The sequence below is a fragment of the Grampus griseus genome, assembly GCF_964374135.1.
Source record: "Grampus griseus genome assembly, chromosome: 1".
Lineage (NCBI taxonomy): Eukaryota > Metazoa > Chordata > Mammalia > Artiodactyla > Delphinidae > Grampus > Grampus griseus.
In genome coordinates this window covers 49,897,152-49,920,992 of record NC_139017.1, presented here as the reverse complement: position 1 = coordinate 49,920,992, position 23,841 = coordinate 49,897,152, and the positions used below count along the sequence as shown (strand labels likewise).

At 35.7% G+C, this 23,841-nt stretch overlaps 1 protein-coding gene across 2 annotated transcripts in view; it reads right to left on the bottom strand.

The window, feature by feature from the left end:
• Nucleotides 1–23,841, bottom strand: part of POU2F1 (POU class 2 homeobox 1) — a gene marked incomplete at its 5' end in the record, with an annotated part of 173,525 nt that overhangs the window by 69,185 nt on the left and 80,499 nt on the right. The window contains 2 exons of one of the 2 annotated variants that reach the window (XM_082649328.1): nt 10,611–10,676; nt 13,883–13,910. In XM_082649328.1, coding sequence (XP_082505454.1) covers nt 10,611–10,676; nt 13,883–13,910 — 94 coding nt within the window. Of the gene's footprint in view, nt 1–10,610; nt 10,677–13,882; nt 13,911–23,841 lie in introns of those variants that run through there. The other variant, XM_082649327.1, reaches the window with a different exon arrangement.

Below are 23,841 nucleotides of genomic sequence, written 5' to 3'. Positions count from 1 at the left end.
GAGAAATGGAAATAAAAACAAAAATAAACAAATGGGACCTAATAAAACTTCAAAGATTTTTCACAGCAAAGGAAACCATAAACAAGACGAAAAGACAACCCTCAGAATGGGAGAAAATATTTGCAAACGAAGCAACTGACAAAGGCTTAATCTCCAAAATATACAAGCAGTTCATACAGGGTCAATATAAAAGAAAACAAACAACCCAATTCAAAAATGGGCAGAAGATCTAAATAGACATTTCTCCAAAGAAGATATACAGATTGCCAACAAATACATGAAAGGATGCTCAACATCACTAATCATTAGAGAAATGCAAATCAAAACGACAATGAGGTATCACCTCACACCGGTGAGAATGGCCATCGTCAAAAAATCTACGGAGAGTAAATGCTGGAGAGGGTGTGGAGTAAAGGGAACACTTTTGCACTGTTGGTAGGAATGTAAATTGATACAGCCACTACGGAGAATCGTATGGAGGTTCCTTAAAAAACTAAAAATAGAACTACCATACGACCCAGCAATTCCAGTACTGGGCATATACCCTGGGAAAACCATAATTCAAAGAGTCATGTACCACAATCTTCACTGCAGCTCTATTTACAATAGCCAGGACATGGAAGCAACATAAGTGCCCAACGACAGATCAATGTATAAAGAAGATGTGGCACATATATGCAGTGGAATATTACTCAGCCATAAAAAGAAATGAAATTGAGTTGTTTGTATTGAGGTGGATGGACCTAGAGTCTGTCATACAGAGTGAAGTAACTCAGAAAGAGAAAAACAAATACTGTATGTTAACACATATATATGGAATCTAAACAAACAAAAAAATGGCTCTGCAAACCTAGGGGCAGGACAGGAATAAAGACGCAGACATAGAGAATAGACTTGAGGACACGGGGAGGGGGAAGGGTAAGATGGGAGGAAGTGAGAGAGTGGCATGGGCATATATACACTACCAAATGTAAAATAGATAGCTAGTGGGAAGTAGCCACATAGCACAGGGAGATCAGCTCTGTGCTTTGTGACCACCTAGAGGGGTTGGATAGGGATGGTGGGAGGGAGATGCAAGAGGGAGGGGATATGGGGATATATAGCTGATTCACTTTGTTGTACAGCAGAAACTAACACAACATTGTAAAGCAATTATACTCCAATAAAGGTGTTAAAAATTAAAAAAAAAAAAAAGAGTGGTGGTGGGGGAGAGGGTTTCTTCTACTCTAAGCTACTTCATTTACCAGTGCTCTGAAACCCAACACCTCCCTTCTCCTCAGGAACTTTGATTCCTGAATCATCCATCCTTTCTTTACCACTCCCCTCCTAGTAGTTTTCTCCTACCTTATAAACAAACTTGACCTCCTCTCCCATTCTTTCCTTCCTTTTATTCAATATATCATCATCATCACCATACTCATACTCATAGTAAATACTAATTATTGAGCACTTACTGAGTTACACATCTACTTGCTTTCAACATCAATTCTATGCAATGTATTATTATTATTTATTTCCATATTATAGCTAAGAAAACCATGGCACATAAGGAAATAATGTGCCCAAGGTAACGTAACTAGTAAGTGAAAGAACCAGGATCTGAATCCAGATGGTTTGGTTACAGGGCCAAACTCTTAATCACTGTGCTACACAGCTTCTCATAGAGCTTCTAGTAAAAGAGTTGCCTACATTTATCTTTCCTTGCCTCAACTATTCACTTCTCTATCAACAGCAATTTTTTTCCCTGCCACTTACCTAAAACCTTTTAAAAAGTCCCTAGTATACAGAACAGATAAACAACAAGGTACTATTGTACAGAACAGGGAACTATATTCAATATCCTGTAATAAACCATAATGAAAAAGAATATGAAAAAGAAATATATGCATAACTAAATCACTTTGTTGTACAGCAGAAATTAACATAACATTGTAAATCAACTATACTTCAGTAAGATAAAGTTTTTAAAAAGTCCCTAGTAACTACTAACTGTCAAATCCAAAGGTCACATTTTAAGCTTTCTATGTCTCCACCTCTTTGCAAGACTTGATTACAATGAATACTAACTCCATGAACTTTGCTGTCTGGTTCACTTCTTTTTTAAAAGAATATTTAGTTATTTATTTGGTTGTGCCAGGTCTTAGTTGCGTCAGGCAGGCTCCTTCGTTGTGGCATGCAGGCTCCTTAGTTCTGGCATGTGAACTCTTAGTTGTGGCATGCATGTGGGATCTAGTTCCCGGACCAGGGATGGAAACCGGGCCCCCTGCATTGGGAGCGCAGAGTCTTAACCACTGTGACACCAGGGAATTCCATGTTGGGTTCACTTCTGATCTCCACGGTTGCTCTTTCTTAGACCACTTAAGCATTGTCCAAAGGAAATTTATGTGATGATGGAAATGTTTTATATATATGCTATCTAATGTGGTAGCCACTAACCACATGTGGCTACTGAGCACTAGAAGGGTGGCTAACTTGACTGAATTTTTAATTTAATTTTAATTTAAACAGCCAAATGCAGCCTGTGGCCATCGTACTGGACATCCTACTTCATGTACTTCTCTTCCTCTGTCTGCCCTTTCTATGTTGTAGAAGAGTTTTACCCTTGGTCCTCTTCTCAGCTATTCCACTCTCTTCCCAGCAGTATCTCCCTGCTAAGTACTTTCACATCTATATAAGCAACCAGATTTCTTTCCTCAGGAACATATCTCTATCTCCAATTACTCACTTCCTCACCTGCAAGTACCATATGGCACCCAAATGCAACATATTCAAAACTGAATGTATCACCTCATTGTCAAGTCTACTCCTAGCTCAGGCAGTCCCTACTCAGGTAATGATGCTACGTCTATCCCAGTCCCAAGCCAAATACAGGTATTCATTTTAGATTACTCCCTTTCTTGCTTGCTTTTTTTTTTTTACTCCCTCTCAATCTCCTCTCCTCCTCTCGCAAATGCTTATTAAATCTGACCCCTGGCTTCCACTGCCACTGCTCTAAGCCAGAATGCTATATAATGGATCTAACTGAAACAGTAATGGAGTCTAGTTTTTTGCTTCAAGCAAGATTAAAGTATAACATGGCTGGAAAAATCTTCTATAGTTAGAAAAAAAGAACACAAAAAAGTGGCATGATAGGAAGCTAAACTGCTTTGTAAGGAAGAAGGGAGAATATTACTATCTCACAATCTGTGCCTAAAGCATCCTTTTAGAAACAAATCTTATTAATATTCCAAATTCTATTGGTAATGAATAAAAATGAAATGGATACTACCTTTAAAATCTTAATTTTTGTTACTGGGTTATCACTTGGTGAAAAGATCAATTGCTCATTCACTCAGTTAACAAAAGTATAATCTTAATTCAAATGTCACTTAGTATTCTCATAAGCTCTGCAGTATACCCCAAAACAACAACAAAAAATTCCCCACATGCAGCAAAGGGCAGGGCCAGGGCAAGTTTCTCATTATGTAGTGGTCAGAATCTCTTAGAAGCCATGTACTTTAACTGACATCTACCAAACCAAACACCAGAGGAGAGCCATCTTTCCTATAAGTGTTTGACTTTTTGCTTCTAGACCACCAAGAACAGAGTAATATATCCTCCATCATGCTTCTGAGGCTCTAGAAGTGCTCCAGCCAATTTCAATGACCTGTGGAACTACCCACTATTTAAAACATCACTATGAAGGAAGACCAAGAAAAATCAGTGTCGGTATTGGTATTTCCACCCTGAGGCTTATAAGAGCACTTGGGCCAGTGCAGAATGAAGCCCACACAGTAAAATATGTAATACATTAAAAATAATAACAGTAATAAGAATATTAGTAATAACCCCTGGATAAATGTAAGTTCAAAAGAAAATGGCCCTGTGGAGTCTGAAATGTACAACTGCTATACTCTGTTTTGATGAGAACTTTATGTGAGGCCTGTTCCTCAGTGAATTTCTGAGGCTTCGACTGAAAATGCTGGTATTTCATCTGGAAATATTTTCCAAAACTAGCGCTGCTTCAAGACATCAAGATTCTTCAATTATTATGAAAAATAGCAGATATATTCACTGGTACCCTGGTCTTTTCAACATCCTTTGTCCTCATCTTGGAAAAAATGATGTTTGATCATGCTCTCTTAAGAATATAACTCCCTAATATTAGCCATGGCACTAATAAGTCTCACAGAACAGATGCATCATTTGTTGCTAAGAACTTCTGATAGTATTTTTGGAATGCCACTTCATAAATGTATATTAGGTTGCATTAACAAATTTCTTTGACTTTTTCAGTTGCCAAAAAGATCTTGATATTATCCTGGGGAAAAAAATCATTTGAATGAAAAATCTAGTGAACCAGGCCAGGATAGGAAGCCTTAGCTCCACCATAATTCAGGTTACAAAAAAGACTTACAGTTAATTGACCATAAACTCAGTGAATCAACAGGTTAAAACTGAGTCCTCTGAAAATTGAGTCCTTGTCTGGTTATAAGGTGAGTCAGTTGCTTTAAAATAAAACAACTTTTAATATTTCAAAACAGTTAAATATTATCAGAAAAAATAACATTCTAGATTTTAAAAATTTAATCTGATGTCATTTTTAACTTTATTAATTATAAAAAAATAATTATAATAAGCCAGTTGTAAGTTTTAAAAAATAACAATAATAAGCCAATGGTAACAGCACTGGCTGCACTAAAGTCTGTAACACTAATTCTGAGGATGACTAAATGATAAAGGATTTAGAAATCACATGGCACGATGGGAAAAATCTGAAGGAATTAGAAACCTTCAGTACAGCTTTATTCCTCCCATGTTAGCTTTACTGTTTCTTCATCCTAAACATACGCTGTCTACTACCATCACATTTAGATCCTACCCAGCTTCAAGGTCCAGTTTAAGTCCCACCTTCTTCAAAGCCTTCCCTCATCCTCCCAGCTAGAAATGATTTCTCCCTACACTGAATTCTCATAGACTCATGTCTATGAGACATTCTTATGAATATTCTTATAATTCTTATGAATATTCTATTATATTTCCATACATGTAAGATAAATTTCCTGAGAACAAATTAATATTTTATTCAACTTTAGTGATCCTACTGAGTATAGTACAGTGTCTTGCACAGTGGAGACAAAACAAAAGGAACAACATAGCTCAAAGGATAAGAGGATGGCTCTGCTCACTTTTATAGATATGTGTTTATAGATATGTGTGACTTTTGTCAAGGGACTAAAAACATCTAAGCCTCAATCCCTGATCTATAAAGAGAAAAAAATAATGCCTCATATGGTTGTTATAAGGATTAAATGAGACAATCTATGTAAGTGTTTAACACATCTAGTAAATACTTAATGAATGACAGCCACTATTATATTAAATTATTACTTTATAATGAATTGTAATATTTTATAATATATTACTTTATAATAAGTCACTTTATAATAAATGTCAAATAAATGAAGAAGACGTAGAATAGGGCAATGACTTCCAGAAGAGCTTTCATTTTTAAAAGATGAGGAAAATCATTTTAATCTGTGTTACTGGTAAGGGCAGAATTCAAAAAAGTATAGATAACAGAGTTGTACAACAACAGAATACGGTGCATTAAAAATTAACTATTCCCTAACAATGGATGAGTCCAAGCACAGGGTAGATGACCATCTGTCAGGAATACTGATGAAAGAAGTCCGCCCTTTGATTAAAAAGTGAGCAAGCCTTTAAAATTTGTCTAATATTTTTTACATTAAAGAAAATGCTTTGGTTTTTCCTACCGATGTTTATAAAACTTTATACAGCGGCTTTACTTTTCCAATTGTCATCTATAATACAGTTGGTCAGATTTAATTTAGGATAAAGTACCGTGGCAGGCAGAACAGCCAACTCAAAGACGTCCACATCTTAATCTCAGATGCTGTGAATAGTTACCTTACATGGTAAAAAAGATTCTGCAGATCGGATCAAGTCAAGGGTCCTGAGATGGGGGGAATTTATCCTCGATTATCTGGGTGGACCCAGTGTAATCACAAAATGGTCTTTATAAGAGAAAGAGGGAGGCAGGAGAGTCAGAGAAGATGTGATGATGGAAGCAGGGGTCAGAGAGAGAGAGACAGAGAGAGAGAGAGAGAGACAGAAAAGAGAGAGAGACAGAGAGGGGAAGACAGACAGACAGACAGACTTAAAGACACTTTATTTCTGGCTTTGAAGATGGAGGAAGAGGCCATAAACCAAGGAATGTAGGTAGCCTATAGAAGCTAGAAAAGGGAAGGAAATGAATTCTCTCCACAGAGCCTCCAGAAGGAATGCAGCCCTTCCAAACCCTAATTTTAGGACTTCTGAACTCCAGAGCTGTAAGATACTAAATTTGTGTTGTTTTACCTAGCAATTTCACTATTAGTTATATACCCCAAAGAACTGTGTGCCAATGTTCAATGCAGCATTAATTCACAATGGCTAAAAGGTGGAAACAACCCAAGTGTCTATAAACAGATGAATGGATAAACAAAATGTGGTACAAACATACAATGGAGTATTATTCATCTGTAGATTGCGTAACATAGATAAACTTGAAAATATGCTAAGCGAACTAAGTCAGACACAAAAGAACAAATATTGTATGATTCCACTTAATATAAAGTATCTAGAATAGGCAAATTCAGAGACATAAGATACACATCTGTTTTCTTTAATTTGAGCTGACCCACAAGAAGCTTATTACTCCTTTTTATTTATTTTAATCAATTCCTTAAAGGTAACTATGTCAAAACTCATTCACTCTACTCCTACCCCCAAATCCATTTCATTCAAAATCTTTGAGGTAGTATGAGATAATGAGAGGGAGGGGATATATGTATACATATAGCTGATTCGTTTCATTGTACAGCAGAAACTAAGACAATATTGTAAAGCAACTATACTCCAATTAAAAAAAAGAAAAAAGAAAGAAAGGTAATGAAAGGCTCACAGTCTTTTCAATCACAAATTACTAAATAGTTCTGAATTTATTTCCCTTATCTGTAAAATAGGCATAATACTATTTACCTTATAAGAGTATTTTAACAATTATGAAGTGTATATAATAAAGCAGCTAGCCGTGCACATATAGTAAGAATTCAACAAATGGTAACTGCTGCTACTATTATTACTATTATCTTTGCCTTCCCCTCCGATGACCGACTCAACTACTTAAAAGAGAAATAAGAAAAATGGAACAATCTGACATGAATTATTCCTCATTTTCCTTCTCCTTTCCACCTCAATTTTCTGTCACTGTTTGATCTTAGCTTCTTCTCCCCAATATAAAAAAAGGGTATATCTTTTTCCATTTTCAAAGTTAACCCTCCATTCTGTACTTTTGATCCTAACTCCTTCCCCTACCTCAGTTCCATCAGTTGTTTTTCTTTAATTCCTTTCTCTCTGGTGGTTCCTTCCACCTGGCCTATGAACATACTCAAATTCCCTCAAAGAAATACTACTATGGTACTTTCCTATACCTCTTCTTGAATTACCTCCTCTTGAATTATCCTGAATCCGTCACCTGCGTATCTGTCTCATCTCTAATGGATTGCTAACTCTTCAAAGACTGAGTGTATCTCATTTATTTGCATAACATCTTTTAATAACACCAAGTATAGTATTTTACATATAGGACAGGCACAGACTTAAATAAATGAATAAACCTAAGCAACAGATTTTCTGTGAACATATAAGGGCTGTTTGACAAAAGCGCATTGTCAGATTTAGCTGCTCAACCTAAATAAATCACTCTGGTTGGAGAAAGGCAAAGAAGTAACGTATCAAATACAATCTTAATTTTATAATACCATTCTCTTAAAATGTCACAAAATCAAAAATTATTTTTTCCTGAAATGTTTAAAATTGTTGTAGTCTACACAAAAGTATTCTGAATCCAGAAAATGTGAAACTTTGGTTTTATTATAATGCTAGTGTTCTTTCCATTGAAAAGTTTTCTTGTTACTCATAAACCAACAAAAACTAAGAACCCATATATTCTTTACAGTTAAGCAATCTGCAGGTTTGTTAGTTATATTTTAAAATAAAAATCCATTTATAAGCAAGTAATTATCTGAATAAACTGTAATTTTATTTTGTTTTATTATTTTTTGACTGCGCTGAATGGCATGCGGGATCTTTATTCCCCAACCAGGGATTGAACCCTCGCCCCCTGCAGTGGTAGCGCATAGTCTTAACCACTGGACCACCAGGGAAGTCCCAGTAGACTGTAATTTTACATCTAATGTATCAGACATGGTACTTAGTATGCAAACTGGAACTCAAATGTATTTTTACTTTCCTAAGCTAACCAACTGACATCAGTGGGAAATGCTAAGAACACAGTGACAGACCCTTAACATTTGAGAAACTAGACATTCAAGGTTATCCTCAAGTGAATGTAAAAGCCCATAATATGGAAGTAATGTGTAATTTTATAAAGGCAACAAATGCTTCAGTCAACATACAGAAAGTGAGTCACCACGCTCCAGAGTTAGGATGGCTGATCATCTCATGTTTGATCCAATTTCTCTTATTTCATTAGCAGTAATTCTTGTGAAAAAGGAATAAAGATTTTCCCTATTTGTAAAATCAACTACCACTGCTGCTGGTGGAAATAAAAAAGTCTAAGAAAGCACTAGCTTTCAGCCACAAAATCAGAGTCTTAGAGACATTAAAAAGTAAAATATCTAAATTCATACTGCTTAGCTCTATGGTGAATGAGTCTGCCATGCAATCCACATTAAAACAGGGCAAGAAATTCATGGGACTGTTTCAGCAAGTGTTCCAGCTAGAATTTATCTTACATAGCTCTATAAATGGTTTTAGACCCAAATATATATATACAAAGCTTTGCTTAAATTTTCAGTTTTATTTTATTACAGTTCATGGGAGAAACCATATGCAGGGTGTAAACCATATGCAGGGTGTAAATCCTAATCCTGCCTTTATTTCCCGGCTGGTTTTGTGCCTCAATTTCCTATTCCTTGAAATAATACCTAACTTGCAGGGCTGCCATAAGAACTCAAAACTCAGGTAATGCATACAGTGCTTAAGATTTTAAAAAACATGTCATCAGGGTTTTATTAAATGTGGTGCTCAATAAATGGTAGCTACTGAAACTTCTATTATAGTAATGGATTCCCAAGGAATCCGATACAGTGTTTTTTCAGTGTTCTCCAATCATTCTGAGTCTGTTTCTCTTCCCTTAGAAATACATGCCTCTTCTTTGAATCTGAATTCTTTAGGCATGGATGTCCTGCTCACTCTCTTCTAGTGTCTTAATGGGATCAGCTACCCTATTTCTCTCTGCAAACAAGTCCCACACCTAAGCTAGATGGCTACAATACTGGCAGAGGGACTGCTGCTACAAGAAAATGCAAGGCGGAGCCCAAACAGGGGACAGAAAGGAGACTGGCTGACACTTCAGACAGAACAGAATGCTGCCCCTCCCCTTCGCGGGATGTATTTACAGCAGCCTACCTGGCTAGCCTCAGTTGGAGTAACTTGAGAGACATGTTAAATACAGCAGGAAGCCCCACTGCTCAGTTTCACATAAAGAGGCAGGTATGCTTTAAAGATTAACAAATATCTCCAGGTACCAAAAAATTTTAAACGAAAGATATGTAGGCAGGAAGCTGCTGTATTGGTTCAACTCATTTACTTCAAATTAAAAGGTGTTATGGCCAGTAGGGGTGGAAAACAAAGACAGTCTCCAAGAGTGACTCTCATTTTTACTATCTCTCATAGTTAGGCATTTTAAAAATCACGAGTCAAAGAGGCAACACTCTCTGCTAGTAAAAACCTAGTGAAACTATTACTTTCTGGGTATCCCTGCCCATAATTCCCTTCTTAAATGGTTGATAAAGATACAGAGTCAAATGTCGAGTATGGGCTGTGGAGACAATCTATCCTTTACAGACTCACCTTCCTCCCATGGGGGCCTCAGTTTCCTCATTTTTATGGTATTAATTTTCTCTTTATACAGGGTTTAATCAAGTGTAAATTTTTTTAAAAAAATTACGAAATAAAAGGATGTATTAGAAACAGGTGTGTGTTTTTATCTACTCACAACACCATTACTTCAATACAATTTATACTGAATGTGGATAAGATTTCCCATTTTGATTAACACCTATAACAAGGGCAACTTTTTTGTTATAGCCATTCAACTTTTTTGAATGGCTGCGTAGCTGGCACCATGCTTAACACATTTCCTTTAATACTCACAATGACTTATGAAATTTATTATCCCCATTTTATAGGTGAACAAATTAAGTCTTTTTCAAAAAGACTGGGGAAACTGCCTGAAGTTACACAGCTTAGTAAGTGGCTAGTAAGTCATTCCCAGAACTAACTGACCCAAAGGACTAGTCTCTCAACTACTCTGTAGTTTCTCTGATATATGGCAGCAAAAGATGAAACAATCTGCAGAAGAAGTTAGATAATCTTAAGTCAATACAATCCCAGTTCCTGCAAATACTAGCTAATATTTGACAACTCAATACTCAAATTGGTCTTTATTCACCGAATACAAGTCACAGTTAAATGGGAAGTTTCTTCTTTTAGCTCTATTACATCTAATTAAAAAGCTGGATCTGAGAACGATCTTGTACCTGTGTTGCCATCTCCACTCTCCATAGATGGTTTACTGGTTTCTGACGGATTGTTCATTCTTGAGTCTGCAATAAATCAGAAGAGAATAGGTTTTGAAAATATTGGGGATGTGGTTAGAGAGGCAAAATTGTGGCAAAGGAAAAGGTCAAGAATATTGACTATTGTTACAGTCCTACAGTTCAAGGAGAGATGGTATCAACATTAAAACATTGCAAACTATAACAAAATTTTATCTGAAAGAAATTCAGGATTCCTTTAACTCTGAAGTGATCCACAAATAAATTGTCTTTCTAAAGAACCTTAAGATTCTTCCAAGAGAAATAACAGAAATCTAACCTGCAAAAAAAATTATAATAGAGTATAATATAAAAAAGAGGAAAAATGTTTTATAATATGAAGCATAAAGTATATTAAATAAACAAAGTTGGGGCAGGGAGGAGGAGAGAAGTACCTCACAAAGTAAAATGTTATTCCCAAATAAAGTTTCTTTTTTCATAAGTAAAGATATTCATTAATTGTAACCTAAATAATCTACTGGTAACCTTGATTACAGACTGGACAATACCTCAACCTAACAGAATAAAATGAAAACATGTCTAAGAAAAATATCTCCATATTTATTCCCCACCCCCTGCCCCAAAACAAATTAAACATGCGTCAAAGTGAGAATATATCAAATTCAAACCTCAATCATAAACCAGTACAAGAAGCTGGCCTACAAGGCATAACAGATACATCTAATAACTGCAAAATTAAATCACAACCACACCCAGTTAAAAATTATACTGCCTCGATATCCTAAATGAATGCTTTCATAGTAATACATTTTCATCAAGCAATATTAAGTATCCTAGAAGATATGCAAGAGGAAAGACAAGAACAAGTCTGCTTTTCTTCTACCTCTCCTAAAGGGTAAAAACTATACATTTAATATGTATCTTATTCTACTTCTCCTGTGAACTCAAACTTAGCATATTTATAGTCAAAGAAGTTTACCATCAAGCAAGCTCTACCTTTTCTCTCAATGGGTTAAGAACCATTTAACTATAATTATTAGCAGAGAATAATACTTAAACTATATATTATATTCAATTTTTTGACTGAACAGCCCATTTTGTCATCTGCTTAAATGTTTAACTAGAAAATCAAAACAATCATTAGTAGTCCCAACCGTGTTGTCCATGTTTACTTTATCCACATGCATAACTGATGAGAAAGATCAAGAATCCTTCTCTCATAAATTTCATTTCCAACCTGGAAGCTGTGTAATAGCTTTTTAAATAGTTTTTGAAACAAATGCTTGCCTTATGGGCTTAAGCAGTTCTATCATATATTTGTTTTGTTCTTCACATGTTCAAAGGGTTCAAATTTGTATGTCTGTGGTCATAAATGAGGGTAGTTCTATAACTTCCTTCCCCCTACAGAAAAATTTAAATATCATCTGAAAGCATACTAAGGTTTGAAAGGAACAGGTGTACAGCTTAGTAAACATCAGCTTTCTGAATGACTTAACCAAAATCTTATGAAAGTCAACAAAACCCACAACAAATGTAATAGAATACACCATTAAGCATACATGCTGCTCAATGCTTCCTTTAGAGTGTATTTTAAAAGAAAGTGGGAAAAAATGATGAAGCAGTTAACATTCATCAGAAGGGTAACAATGTTTTCCACATACCATAAAAACAAAGCTGTAGGCATAATTCTCAACAAGTCATGACCTGCACAACTCATATCCTGATTTCCACATCTAAAAATTAAAAATTATGTCACAGGTATTCTATGTGAATCTTCTATGCATTTTCTATCAAACTGTCAAGAGTTTAATACACATACACAAAAATAAATAAATCCTGATTAACTGAACAACTATGAATGTTGTACACTGGAATGGAATGGAAGAATGTTTAAATGATATTTACTGTGAACTGAAAATTACAGATATAATGTCTAATTCTAAAATATAATGCTAAAAATATTTCAGAAAGGTACTTTCCTTTCCTGAGTTCCCAACTTAGTAGATGTAAAAGAGTAAATACAAGTAAGTTCTTTTTTTGATATGTGAAGTTTGTTTTTTCCCTCTGGGCACACTGAACTGACTGTATGAGTCTAATACACAGTCTACAGGTTGCTCTTGGATTGAATTCTTGACATCAGTTTGTTATTTTAGTCATTCACCCTTTAAATAGTTATTTTTATCATGCTGTACAAGTATTAGTACTACCCTGGGTTTAGGCCATGCCTTCCAGCTAAAAATTCAAACATTTTCAGAACTATCATTTTATTTTATCCGGAACTACTGTGATGGTGATGGGGGGCAGCCTCAATTTTTCAAGCAGGAAAAATTACCTACAGGAAAAAAAAATCATTTGTAGAGGTTTTAAAACTAAGATATCAGAGACCTGGAGTTCTTATCATCACCTGGAGAGGTGACTAGAGTAACCCAAAGAGGTTTCAACAATTTTGCATACAAACAGAAAAAACTCAACACAAAATATGGCCACCATGGTCACAATAAGTCTAAAAAACAAAGTGCCTCAATCTATTTTAAATCTTAATCACCAAAGAGAGTTTATATATTCAAGCCACACATCCCCCTCCCCAAATCTTGTTGTTCTATAGGAAAAACTCTAAAAACAGGCTTTCCAGCACTTAAAAATTATTTCCTGAAGAACAGAAGTTGATTTTTTAAAAATAAAAAAGGCTAGTATTAGCCAAAATTTGAAAACAGTTAACAGTTTCTAAAATCTGGAAATTGATCAACAGTCCTATTGCAGTAACCATTCCAATTACCTTCTGCATTAGCATTTACGGGAACAACTATGCACTATGGCTCCATCTTATTTTTCACTAGGCATTTTTTAGAAAAGACATTCACATTCGGTATGCAAAACTTTTTAAATTAATATGTACATATTATTTAGGTACACTTTATACCTTGTTTCAGATTTAGACTGTTTTTAGAACTACATGAAATGCTCTCAATAGAAATTTCCAAAAAGCAAAAATGTCCTCCATTCCAGTTGAACTCTAAATCCACACTATTTACTGAAAATATCCTCTGAACCAGAAGAGCTAGTGGTAGGGAGGGACCTACTGCAAATTCAAGCAGGCTTGTGCTTTGCAAATGCTTTCCTCCTTCCCAGCTCAATCCACTTCTCCCCCCTCCCCCGAGTTGGTTGCATATGCGATTAAGCATTTATGCATAGTCAACTCCACACATGCTATTTCCATATTAAAGCTTATAAGAAAGAACCGTGCTGGTACCCACCTAGAACATAGTCACTGCAGTCCAGCATTGCTGTGAAATCTTCTAGAGGTTCAGACAGTCCAAAGCAAGGAAGAAACAGGTAGCGGTTTGGGGTAGGGGAAAGAAGGTACTATTATTTCTAACAAATCTACACTATATCCTTAAAAGAACAAGGGTGGGAGGTGGAAAGTGGATTGGGGGAGAAGCGAAATACAACTTCAGTTACACCATAGCAATCTTCAACTGAATAAGGAAACTTCAGTTGCTCACAGGAGTTTTAGCCTCTCCTACCAGCTAGGACTGACATTGTCAAGGCAACTGAAGCATGAAAAGTTCCTCTTTTTGTAATAAAATAGAAACAAAGATTGCAGCTGGCAGTTTCCATAATGAAGCTTTATCAGTATGCGCGTGATTAGGGCCTTATGCAAATCTCTCCTCGTTAGCACAGCAGCCAGTACTTTGAAGTCCACGAACAATTCATTTACAGAATACACTGAAAGCACTCCCTGCATAATTTAAATCATTGCATAAATATTTATCAGTGCATTTGCATATTAATTGGCAGTGCATGAAGGGAAAAATTATCTCCTGAGTGCCAGCATAATAATTAGGAGGATAAAATGAGATTTCTTCCAATGGCCTGGCTTCTTGGACCTAACTTGAGATAGTACCGGGGGAGAAGGGAGGGACAGGAGACAGAGTTCTGTTAAAATGCCACTGAAATGACACGTACAAATTAGAAACAACTCTACAGACTTAAGCACCTTTAATCTTATTCCTGCTGGCAACAATGACTTCAGTAATAAGGGGATTTGCAAAAAGCTTTCTACACAATCCAAATAATCCCAAGGAAACAATTAGCAAGGTAGAAGCAGAACATAGGGCTGTCAAGATGGTGCTAGCCTACTGATAGAGAATTTTCCGAATATTAACATACACTGTCAGGTGAAAGTCCTACTTTAAAACGAGGCACCAGTATAAATCTGGAAGCAGTGTAGGATCTATAAAATTATCTTCCAGAGTATGAAAATTCATTATCTACAAATCCTTTTATACTACCAAATTAACCAAATAGATTAGTTGAATGCCACATATCATACAATATTCTTCCCCCATCAGAATCAATCTAAAGTGTACGACAGTCTGTTATTTACAATATCAATCATCAAAAAATAGGTCATGTAAATTGTAGAATTAGTATTTTCAAGTAAATTTCACTTAATGTATATGAATCTATAGACTTAGAATACTTACAGAAGAATATATTTATTTAAAGTGAATTTACAAGGTAAAACATCAACCCCAAATTTTTTAGGCATTACCATATGACAACATTCCAATGTTATCATCATAGACAATTCAGGAGATTTGTAAAAACCCATGAAATAGGCATTATTACCCCCCTTTTAAAATAAGGAAACTGAGGCACAGAGAGCTGAAGTAGTTTATCTAATGTCACACTACTAATCTGGAGTCAGGATTTAAAACCAGATTTTGCTGACATTAAAATTTGAGCTCTTGGCTACTATTATACCTATGGACAAGTTATACATTTAAGGAACTGGTAGGCATGGGGGGCTTGAATCAAGCAGCAAACTAAAATAGCTTACTTTCAGTGTAGTAAGGAAGCCAATAATTGGTGACAACAATTTTGTGTTTAAAAGTCAAGGGTGTATGGATACACAGAAGAGTGCACTAGACTTGAGGAGAGTTCTCAAGGGTATTATTCCATTAACAACTGCTTTTATTTAGAACTAATCTTCAAGGATGCCAAGTGTCTGATTTTTAAAAATATGTATGTACCTTTTCCCAACATTAAGGATGAAATTAAATTCAACATGCATATGAGGAAATGAAAGACAACATTTCTATAAGGGACCTTCAAAAGATTTCCCTGCAAGTCAATAACTATGCTAGGAACAGAACCAAAAACCTTTCTTAACTTTTAGATCAGCACTCTATTTATACTGCTAGTTTTTCTATGTTTTACAGAACCACAAAATCCATAAAAGGAGAGGGTTTGGGGCAGAAATTTAACAATGACGTGTAGTACCCATGAGACTTTCCCTCTTTGAACCTTCCTTTTCTCATCTGTAAAATGATACTATCTTTTTCATGAGGTTGCTGTGAGGATAAATGTGCTTGTGCTTCTCAGACTAGACCCTGGACTGGAGCATGAGGTAGTTGTGCCAGGGAAGACATCAAGACACACGATAAACATGGTGCATCCTTTAAGAACATTGATTTTATTCAATAATGAATCATAATACTTTTTAGTAAAACAATCAAGAATATATTATGGAACAGAATACAAAATTCAAAAGAGTTTTTAAGGTAGAATGTATTAGATTATACAGCTTCTACTTGGTGGGAAAATATGAGAAGAAATGATGAACGTGAATAAATGTTTCTTTCCTTCCTCTTTTGCCTTCATAAAATTTTACATTTATTGCCTGTATTTATCATAGAATCGCTCTGCATCTCACCATCTACCTTTTTGTACTGCATGCAGTTAAAACCTCTAAACTACCTTTCTTATGCCAATTAGGTCTTTCATACATTAGTTAAGGATGACTTATAGCGACAGCCAGACAATCACAGCCAACGAAGGAGTATTTGCTGGAAGGTACCTTGCAGGGCAGGATTTCAGTAGTATAATAATCCTCCTCCCCCTCAGGCCAAGAGTCCCACAGGGTCTCTGCACAGCAGGCCTATAGCTCACTAACTCACACAGGTTACTATGCAAAGTGGGACCTCCTTCCCCTCTGCTGCACAACTCACTATCTTCACTGCAGGAAGAGGGAGAGGGGCAAAAGAAGGAGGCAGCACTGAGATGCAGCTATCCAGAGTGACAGGAAGCCTCACCTTACCCAGGCAGCTGACTCGGTCATAATGGTGGGGGTGAGAAAACTCCCCTCCTGCCACTCTTGATCTAGGTACTTTGTGCATTCTAGAAGTCAGGCTTAAATACTAGAAGGTTGTCCAGGCCTTCTACAGTTGGACTGGGAGAGGGATGGCCACCATTTCTCCTCTACAGTCCCTTAACCATGGAACAGCTGATCTGAAAGAGGGAAAGAGCTTTTCCCACAAAGTCTCAAATGTTCACCTCATTTGGTCCTCTGTCTGAAATATCAGATTAAAACTTAACCTAAAAAGAATACCCTTTTTAAAAAGGAAAACCATTTCTGGGAAGTTTGTAGGATTGTTATTCACACTTCAGCATGAATTAATCCAATTAAATTGCTTTCCTTTAAGACCTAGTTTAGGAGTTGATTAGTGAGGTAATGGTTGTTTCCATTGGAAAACAGGCCAATAAACTCTTTTTTTAAAAAGAAATTTACTTTTTTTTGAAGTATGGTTGATTTACAGTGTTTCAGATGTACAGCAAAGTAATTCAGATATATATATATATCTTTTTCAGATTCTTTCCCATTAAAGGTTATTACAAGATATTGATTATAGTTCCCTGTGCTATACATCCTTGATTTTTACCTATTTTATACATAGTACTGTGTATATGCCAACCCCAAATTTCCAATTTATCTCCCTCCCCCATCTCCCTTGGTAACCATAAGTTTGTTTTCTATGTCTGTGAGTCTATTTTTGTTTTGTAAATAAGTTCATCTATAGAATTTTTTAAGTTTCCACATATAAATGATATATGATATTTGTCTGATTTACTTTACTTAATACGATAATCTCTAGGTCCATCCATGTTGCTACAGATGGCATTATTTCATTCTTTTTAATGGCTGAGCAATAGTCCACTGTGTATATATATCACATCTTCTTTATCTATTCATCTGCTGATGGACACTTAGGTTGCTTCCAGGTCTTGGCTACTGTAAACAGTGCTGCTATGAACATTGAGGTGCATGTACCTTTTTGAGTTAAGAGTTTTCTTGGGATATATGCCCAGGAATGGGATTGCAGGATCATACGGTAACCCTATTTTTAGTTTTGAAAGGAATCTCCATACTTTTCCCCATAATGGCTATACTAATTTACACTCCCACCAACAGTGTAGGAGGGTTCCTTTTTCTCCATACCCCCTCCAGCATTTATTATTTGTAGACTTAATACTGATGGCCATTTTGACTGGCATGTGAATGATGCCCCCTAAGGCTGCAATACAGGGATTTCAGTGCTTAAAACAACAACAACAACAACAACAACAACCCCAAAATGGAATGTCTACCATTTACTAAAAATTTAGATGGGCAAATACCAAGAAAGAATTTACTTTATCAATTTGGCTATTAAGCACTGCCAAATAACAAGAGATCTGAAGGATAATCTTATTTCACAAAAAGTAAACTGAGGCCTAGAGAATGACTCTTAGGTGACACAGCTATTAAGTAGCAGAGAAAGTGGGGGTGGGGGGTATATAATACGGAAGTATGAGAGGAAAATAAGTACAATAAAATATGCTGAAACTCTTACCACATGACACAGAGATCTGTAGTTGCTGGTCAATTAAAAAGGTCAACTTAAATATAAAAACATTTATACATACCTTAAACATTTCATTTTAACACAAAGCACAAAACTATACATTCATTCACCAACCTTTTGATGTTGGACTAAAGCCTTTGCTTTAAGTTTGGATCCACTAATTTGAATTTCCTCTTCTTTCTGGGATAAATCATGCCCTAAATACACACTCTAATATTTCCAGTTTCAATTTCTTTAGCTTTGTTTTTCAAGCTTATCACATTTTCACATTTTATGTATGTGTATAAAATAAATATTAAAAACTCAAGAAAAGTTTCATGAAACAATGCTCCTTCCTAGGTGTAATGTACTCTGATATGTTCTAATACATTTCTTCTTTTTTTTTAATTGATTTAAACCTACTAAGTTGATTTCATGACCCATGGACTGAAAAACTGCTTTAAAAGACACGTGAAGCAATCTGAGTACAGAATCTTTTTCCTTCTTACTTACTTTTTTTTTTTAAAGAATAATTTATCCCTGATATTTTACAGCTCCCTTGTTCTCATCTAATTCAGCAGTATTTTTTTTTACTTATTACCCTTTATCAGATCTTTTCAAAGCATTCAACTTAAGTTTTCACAGAAACATCACTTCTCTTTCCTTTGATTTATATAATAATTATTTAAATTGTGTAATTAAAATAAGTATAAACCAGCATGAAAAGGCTTGAGAGCACAAACGTGTAAATGACTCCTGATACCCATACAACTTCAGCAGCAGCAGCAGATATGCACAGACATACTAAGGGGTAAGCATTCAGCATGCTGTAGGGGAATCATCAGTATGTTTCAAGCAAGAATTCTCAGGGCATCAGTTAATTGGATCAGTCATTTAAGAGGTGGTTTGTTAAGAAAGCTACCACACTAGAAAGCAGCTAGTATTAAGTGGCTCATGCTCTGGTGTCTTCCGTAACCTGCGCTATCTTATTTTTCTACAGCCATGCCATAGCTCGTTTACTGCTCAGTCCAACACTCCGGCATCTTTTCAGTAAACACAGCAACATCACAAAATCCAATCCTGAATTGCTTAGCTGTAAAAGCTTAAATCTTGTGTAGCTTTACTAAAGTTTTACCATTACACTAAATTTTTCTGTCTAGTCTATCTTATCATCCTGTTTCTTTACTTCTATAACTGTCTTTTATTTGTTCTAATGTAAAGAGTTTTGCAAAGTCATTTATTTCATGTATGAACACATTCAACAAGTATTTTACTAAGTGCTGCCAGACACCAGGATAGGAATTGGGTCTACAACGCTGAGCCACAGAATGCTTACAATTCAATAGTAGACAGAAATATTAAGCAATCATCTAAATACAGAATTACAAAGTGTGAAAATTCCATGGAAGATCAGGTGACAACATGGCTTTAACACAGGCCTATTATTTGTCTTGACATACTTGGCTACTATTAGAGTTCTCTAACTTCAAGAAATGGAATGTGACTTTTTCTCTGATTCCATTTACTAAATCCATGAAAAACAGGCTTTGTTTTATTTAAAACCACATGCTGCTTTGTTTATTGTCATTCATCCTTTGAACTATTTTGTTTCACTTCTGATATTGGTAATTTGTGTCTTCTCTCTTTCTATCTCTCTCTTACTCCCAGGTTTCATAAATTTGTGTGAAAATACAGGTAACAAGTATCCCAAAGTTCTACATGAGATACAAAATCTAAAGATATACTCCTTCACTAAACTAATTAAAATGTTCTTCAGACTAATCGGATGTTATTAATATCTCTTACCATTAACAGTACAGTAGCAGTCATTCCATAAATATTTACTAACTCTCAAACTGTCTGAAATACCGTTCCCTCCCTATATCAACTAGTGGAAAGTCCATCTATGCTATAAAGACAGGCTCAAAAGTTATGACCACAGATCTTCATTCCCCTCACTGTCAAGTAACTATTTGTTTCCCTGAAATCATATAGCAATGATAATATCCCTCTCTTTTGTTTTTAACCTTCTACTTTGAAATAGTTAGAAATTCACAGGAATTTATAGAGACAGGTCTCATGTACTCTTCATCCAGTTTTCCCCACTGGTTACATCTTATATAACTAACAGTACCGTACAACAGTACAAATCCAGGAAACTGGTATAGAGCATATGTAAAGTTCTATGTTATTTTACTGTCACGTGTGTAGATTCATGTAACCACCACTGCAATCAAAATACAGAACTATTTTTTCACAAAGAATTCCCTGCTGCTACCCCACTATAGGCATATCCACTCCTCTCCCTCTGGCTATTCCTAATCCTTGACAATCACTCATCTGCCATCCATTTTTCTAATTTTGTCATTTTGGGATTATACAAATGGAATCATACAGTATATGACCATTTGAGGTTGGCATGTTTTACTCACCATAATGCCCTTAAGACCCATCCAAGTTATTCTGTGTATCAACAGTTTATTCCTTTTCATTGCTGAACAGAGTAGTGCATGGTATGGATGTACCATAGTTTGTCTAACCATTCACCAATTAAGGGACTTTTTCGTTGCTTCCAGTTTGGGGTCATTACAAATAAAGCTGCTATAAACATTCATACACGGCATGTACATAGGATCACAAGCTCTACCCTGGGAGGAAGTATCTGCAAAAGACATATCTGACTCTCAACTATAATATACAAAGCACATTCACGTACATATTTTTATGTGGACATAATTTTTTTTCCTCTGGGATAAATGCACAGAAGTGAGATTCCTTGGTCATATGACAAGTATATATTTAGTTTTAAAGAAAATTCCAAATATTTTCCAGAATGGCTGTACCATTTGACATTCTCAAAACAATGTATGAGAAATCCAGTTTTTCTAAATCTACACCAGCATTTGGTAGTGTCATAACCTTTTATTTTAGCTGTTTTAATAGGTATGCAGTGATATCTCATGGTGGTCTTAATCTGCATTTCCTCAATGGCTTATGGACCATCTTTTTATATGCTTATTTACCATTCATATATCCTCTTCAGTGACATGTCTATTCTTTCTTGAATTTTTTTAGAATGCAAAAATCTCTCTTTTTTTTTTGGGCTGCACCACGCGGCTTGTGGGATTTTAGTTCCCAGACCAGGAATTGAACCCAGGCCCTCGGCAGTGAGAGCATGGAGTCCTAACCACTGGACCGCCAGGGAATTCCCCCCAAATCTCTATTTTCTAATGGATTGCTTTTTTGGGGGTTCAGTTTTGAGAGTTCTTCATACACTGTAGATAATAATCTTTTATCAGATATGTGCTTTGCAAATGTTTTTCCTCACTGTGGAGCTTGACTCTTCATCCTTTTAGCAGAGTTTTGCACACAGAAAAACTTTTTAATTTGGATAAAGTCCAGTTTATCAATTTTTTTCTTTTATGGACTGTGCTCCTGGTGTCATGATTAAGCACTTTTCACCAAGCCCTACATCCTGAAAATTTTCTTCTGTTTTTATCCTAGTGTGAGGTTTAGGTTAAAGGTTCTTCCCCCACCCCTCCCCAAATCATTTGTCAAAAAGACTATTCTTCCTCCACTGAATTGCTTTTGTACTTTAGTCACAAATCTACTGGCTGTACTTGTGTGGATATTTCTGGGTTTTCTATTCTATTCCATTGATCAGTGTGTCAATGCCTCTACGGATCAAGCCCTGAGGTTTGATTCCTACAGCTATATAAAGTCTTAAAATTAAAGACTGATTCTTCCCACTTTATTTTTCTTTTTCAAAGTTTTCTTAGCTATTCTAATTTGCCTGCATTCCTGTATTAATTTGAGAATAATCTTATCTATTAAAATCTTAACAGAATTAACAGATAGATGCTACTATATATAAAACAGATAAGGAACAAGGACAATATCTTGTAATAAACTATAGTGGAAAAGAATCTAAAAAAGAATACATATATATATATGTATCTCATTTTGCTGTACACCCAAAACTAACAACATTGTACATCAGTATTTCAATCAAAAAAAACAAAAATAAAAGAATCTTAGGGGCATTTTGAGAGGAACTGCATTAAACCTGTATATCAATTGGGGAAGAATTTATCTTTCCTATGTTGAATCTCCTAATCCATGAACACAGTACATCTCTCCATTTCCCTATATCTTCCTTGATTTCTCCCATCAGCATTTTGTAGTTTTCAGCATAAAAGTCCTGAACATGTTCTGCTGGATTTAAAATTATTTTTTTTTTAGTCATTCTTTTAGGGTAAGGCTGCTAGAAACAAATTCTCTTTGTTTTCCTCTGTCTAAGAATGTCTTGATTTCTCCTTCATTCCTGATGAATATTTTTCCCAGATATAGAATGTGAGGTTTTGAGCTCTTTCTGTACTTGAAAAATGTTACCCTGCTGTCTCCCAGCCTCCATGGTTTCTGATAAGAAATCCATTATCATTGGAATGTTTTTTCCCCATATATAAGGTGTTATTTCTCTCTATTTTCAAGATTTTTCCTTTAAGTTTACGTAAGTTTTATGATGTGTCTTACAGATTTCTTCAGGTTTATCTTGTTTGGAATTTGCTCAGCTTCTTGGATGTGTAGGTTTATGTCTTCTGCCAAGTTTGGCAAGTTTTCATCCATTATTTCAAGTACTTCTTGGCCCTGCCTGCTTTCCCCTCTCCTTCTCTTACTCTAGTTGTAGTCTTTTTTTTTGTCATAATCCTATAGGTACTTGAGGCTCTGTTCATTTATTTGTTCTATTTCTCCTTCTCGTTCAGATTGGGTAATTTCTACTGTTCTAGCTTACAGATCACTCTGTCCCCTCCATTCTGCTGTAAGCCTACCCAGTGAGTTTTTTATTTCAGTTACTATGGTTTTCAATTCTAAAATTTCCATTTAGTTCTTTTTTTTAAAATATAAATTTATTTATTTATTTTTTGGCTGTGTTGGGTCTTGATTGCTGTGCGCGGGCTTTCTCTGGTTGAGGCGAGCAGTGGCTACTCTTCCTTGTGGTGCATGGGCTTCTCATTGGGCAGCTTCTCTTGTTGCGGGCTCTAGGATGCATGGGCTTCAGTAGTTGTGGCTCATGGGATCTAGAGCGCAGGCTCAGTAGTTGTGGCGTGCGGGCTTAGCTGCTCTGTGGCATGTGGGATCTTCCCAGACCAGGGATCAAACCTATGTCCCCTGCATTGGCAGGCAGATTCTTAACCACTGTGCCACCAAGGAAGTCCCTCCGTTTAGTTCTTTATATTTTCTGTTTCTTTAATAAGGCTTTCTGCTTTTTCACTGAGACTTTATATTTTATTTTTTATTTCTCTCCTCTTACTGTTTTGGTGAAGAAATTACTAGTGGAAGTGCTTTAAAAAATTATGGGAATATGTGAAAAAGAAACAGAAACCAGCCTGAAACGTCTCCCATGGACAGACTTTTGGACAATTTGAACAAAGTAAATAAAAATAATAATGAATTATAACCATTACTCATAGGAATTCATGAGTCCATGCTGATACAAATAAATAAACAGGGAGAAGAGAACGTTCTACCTTACAGTAGAATGTCAA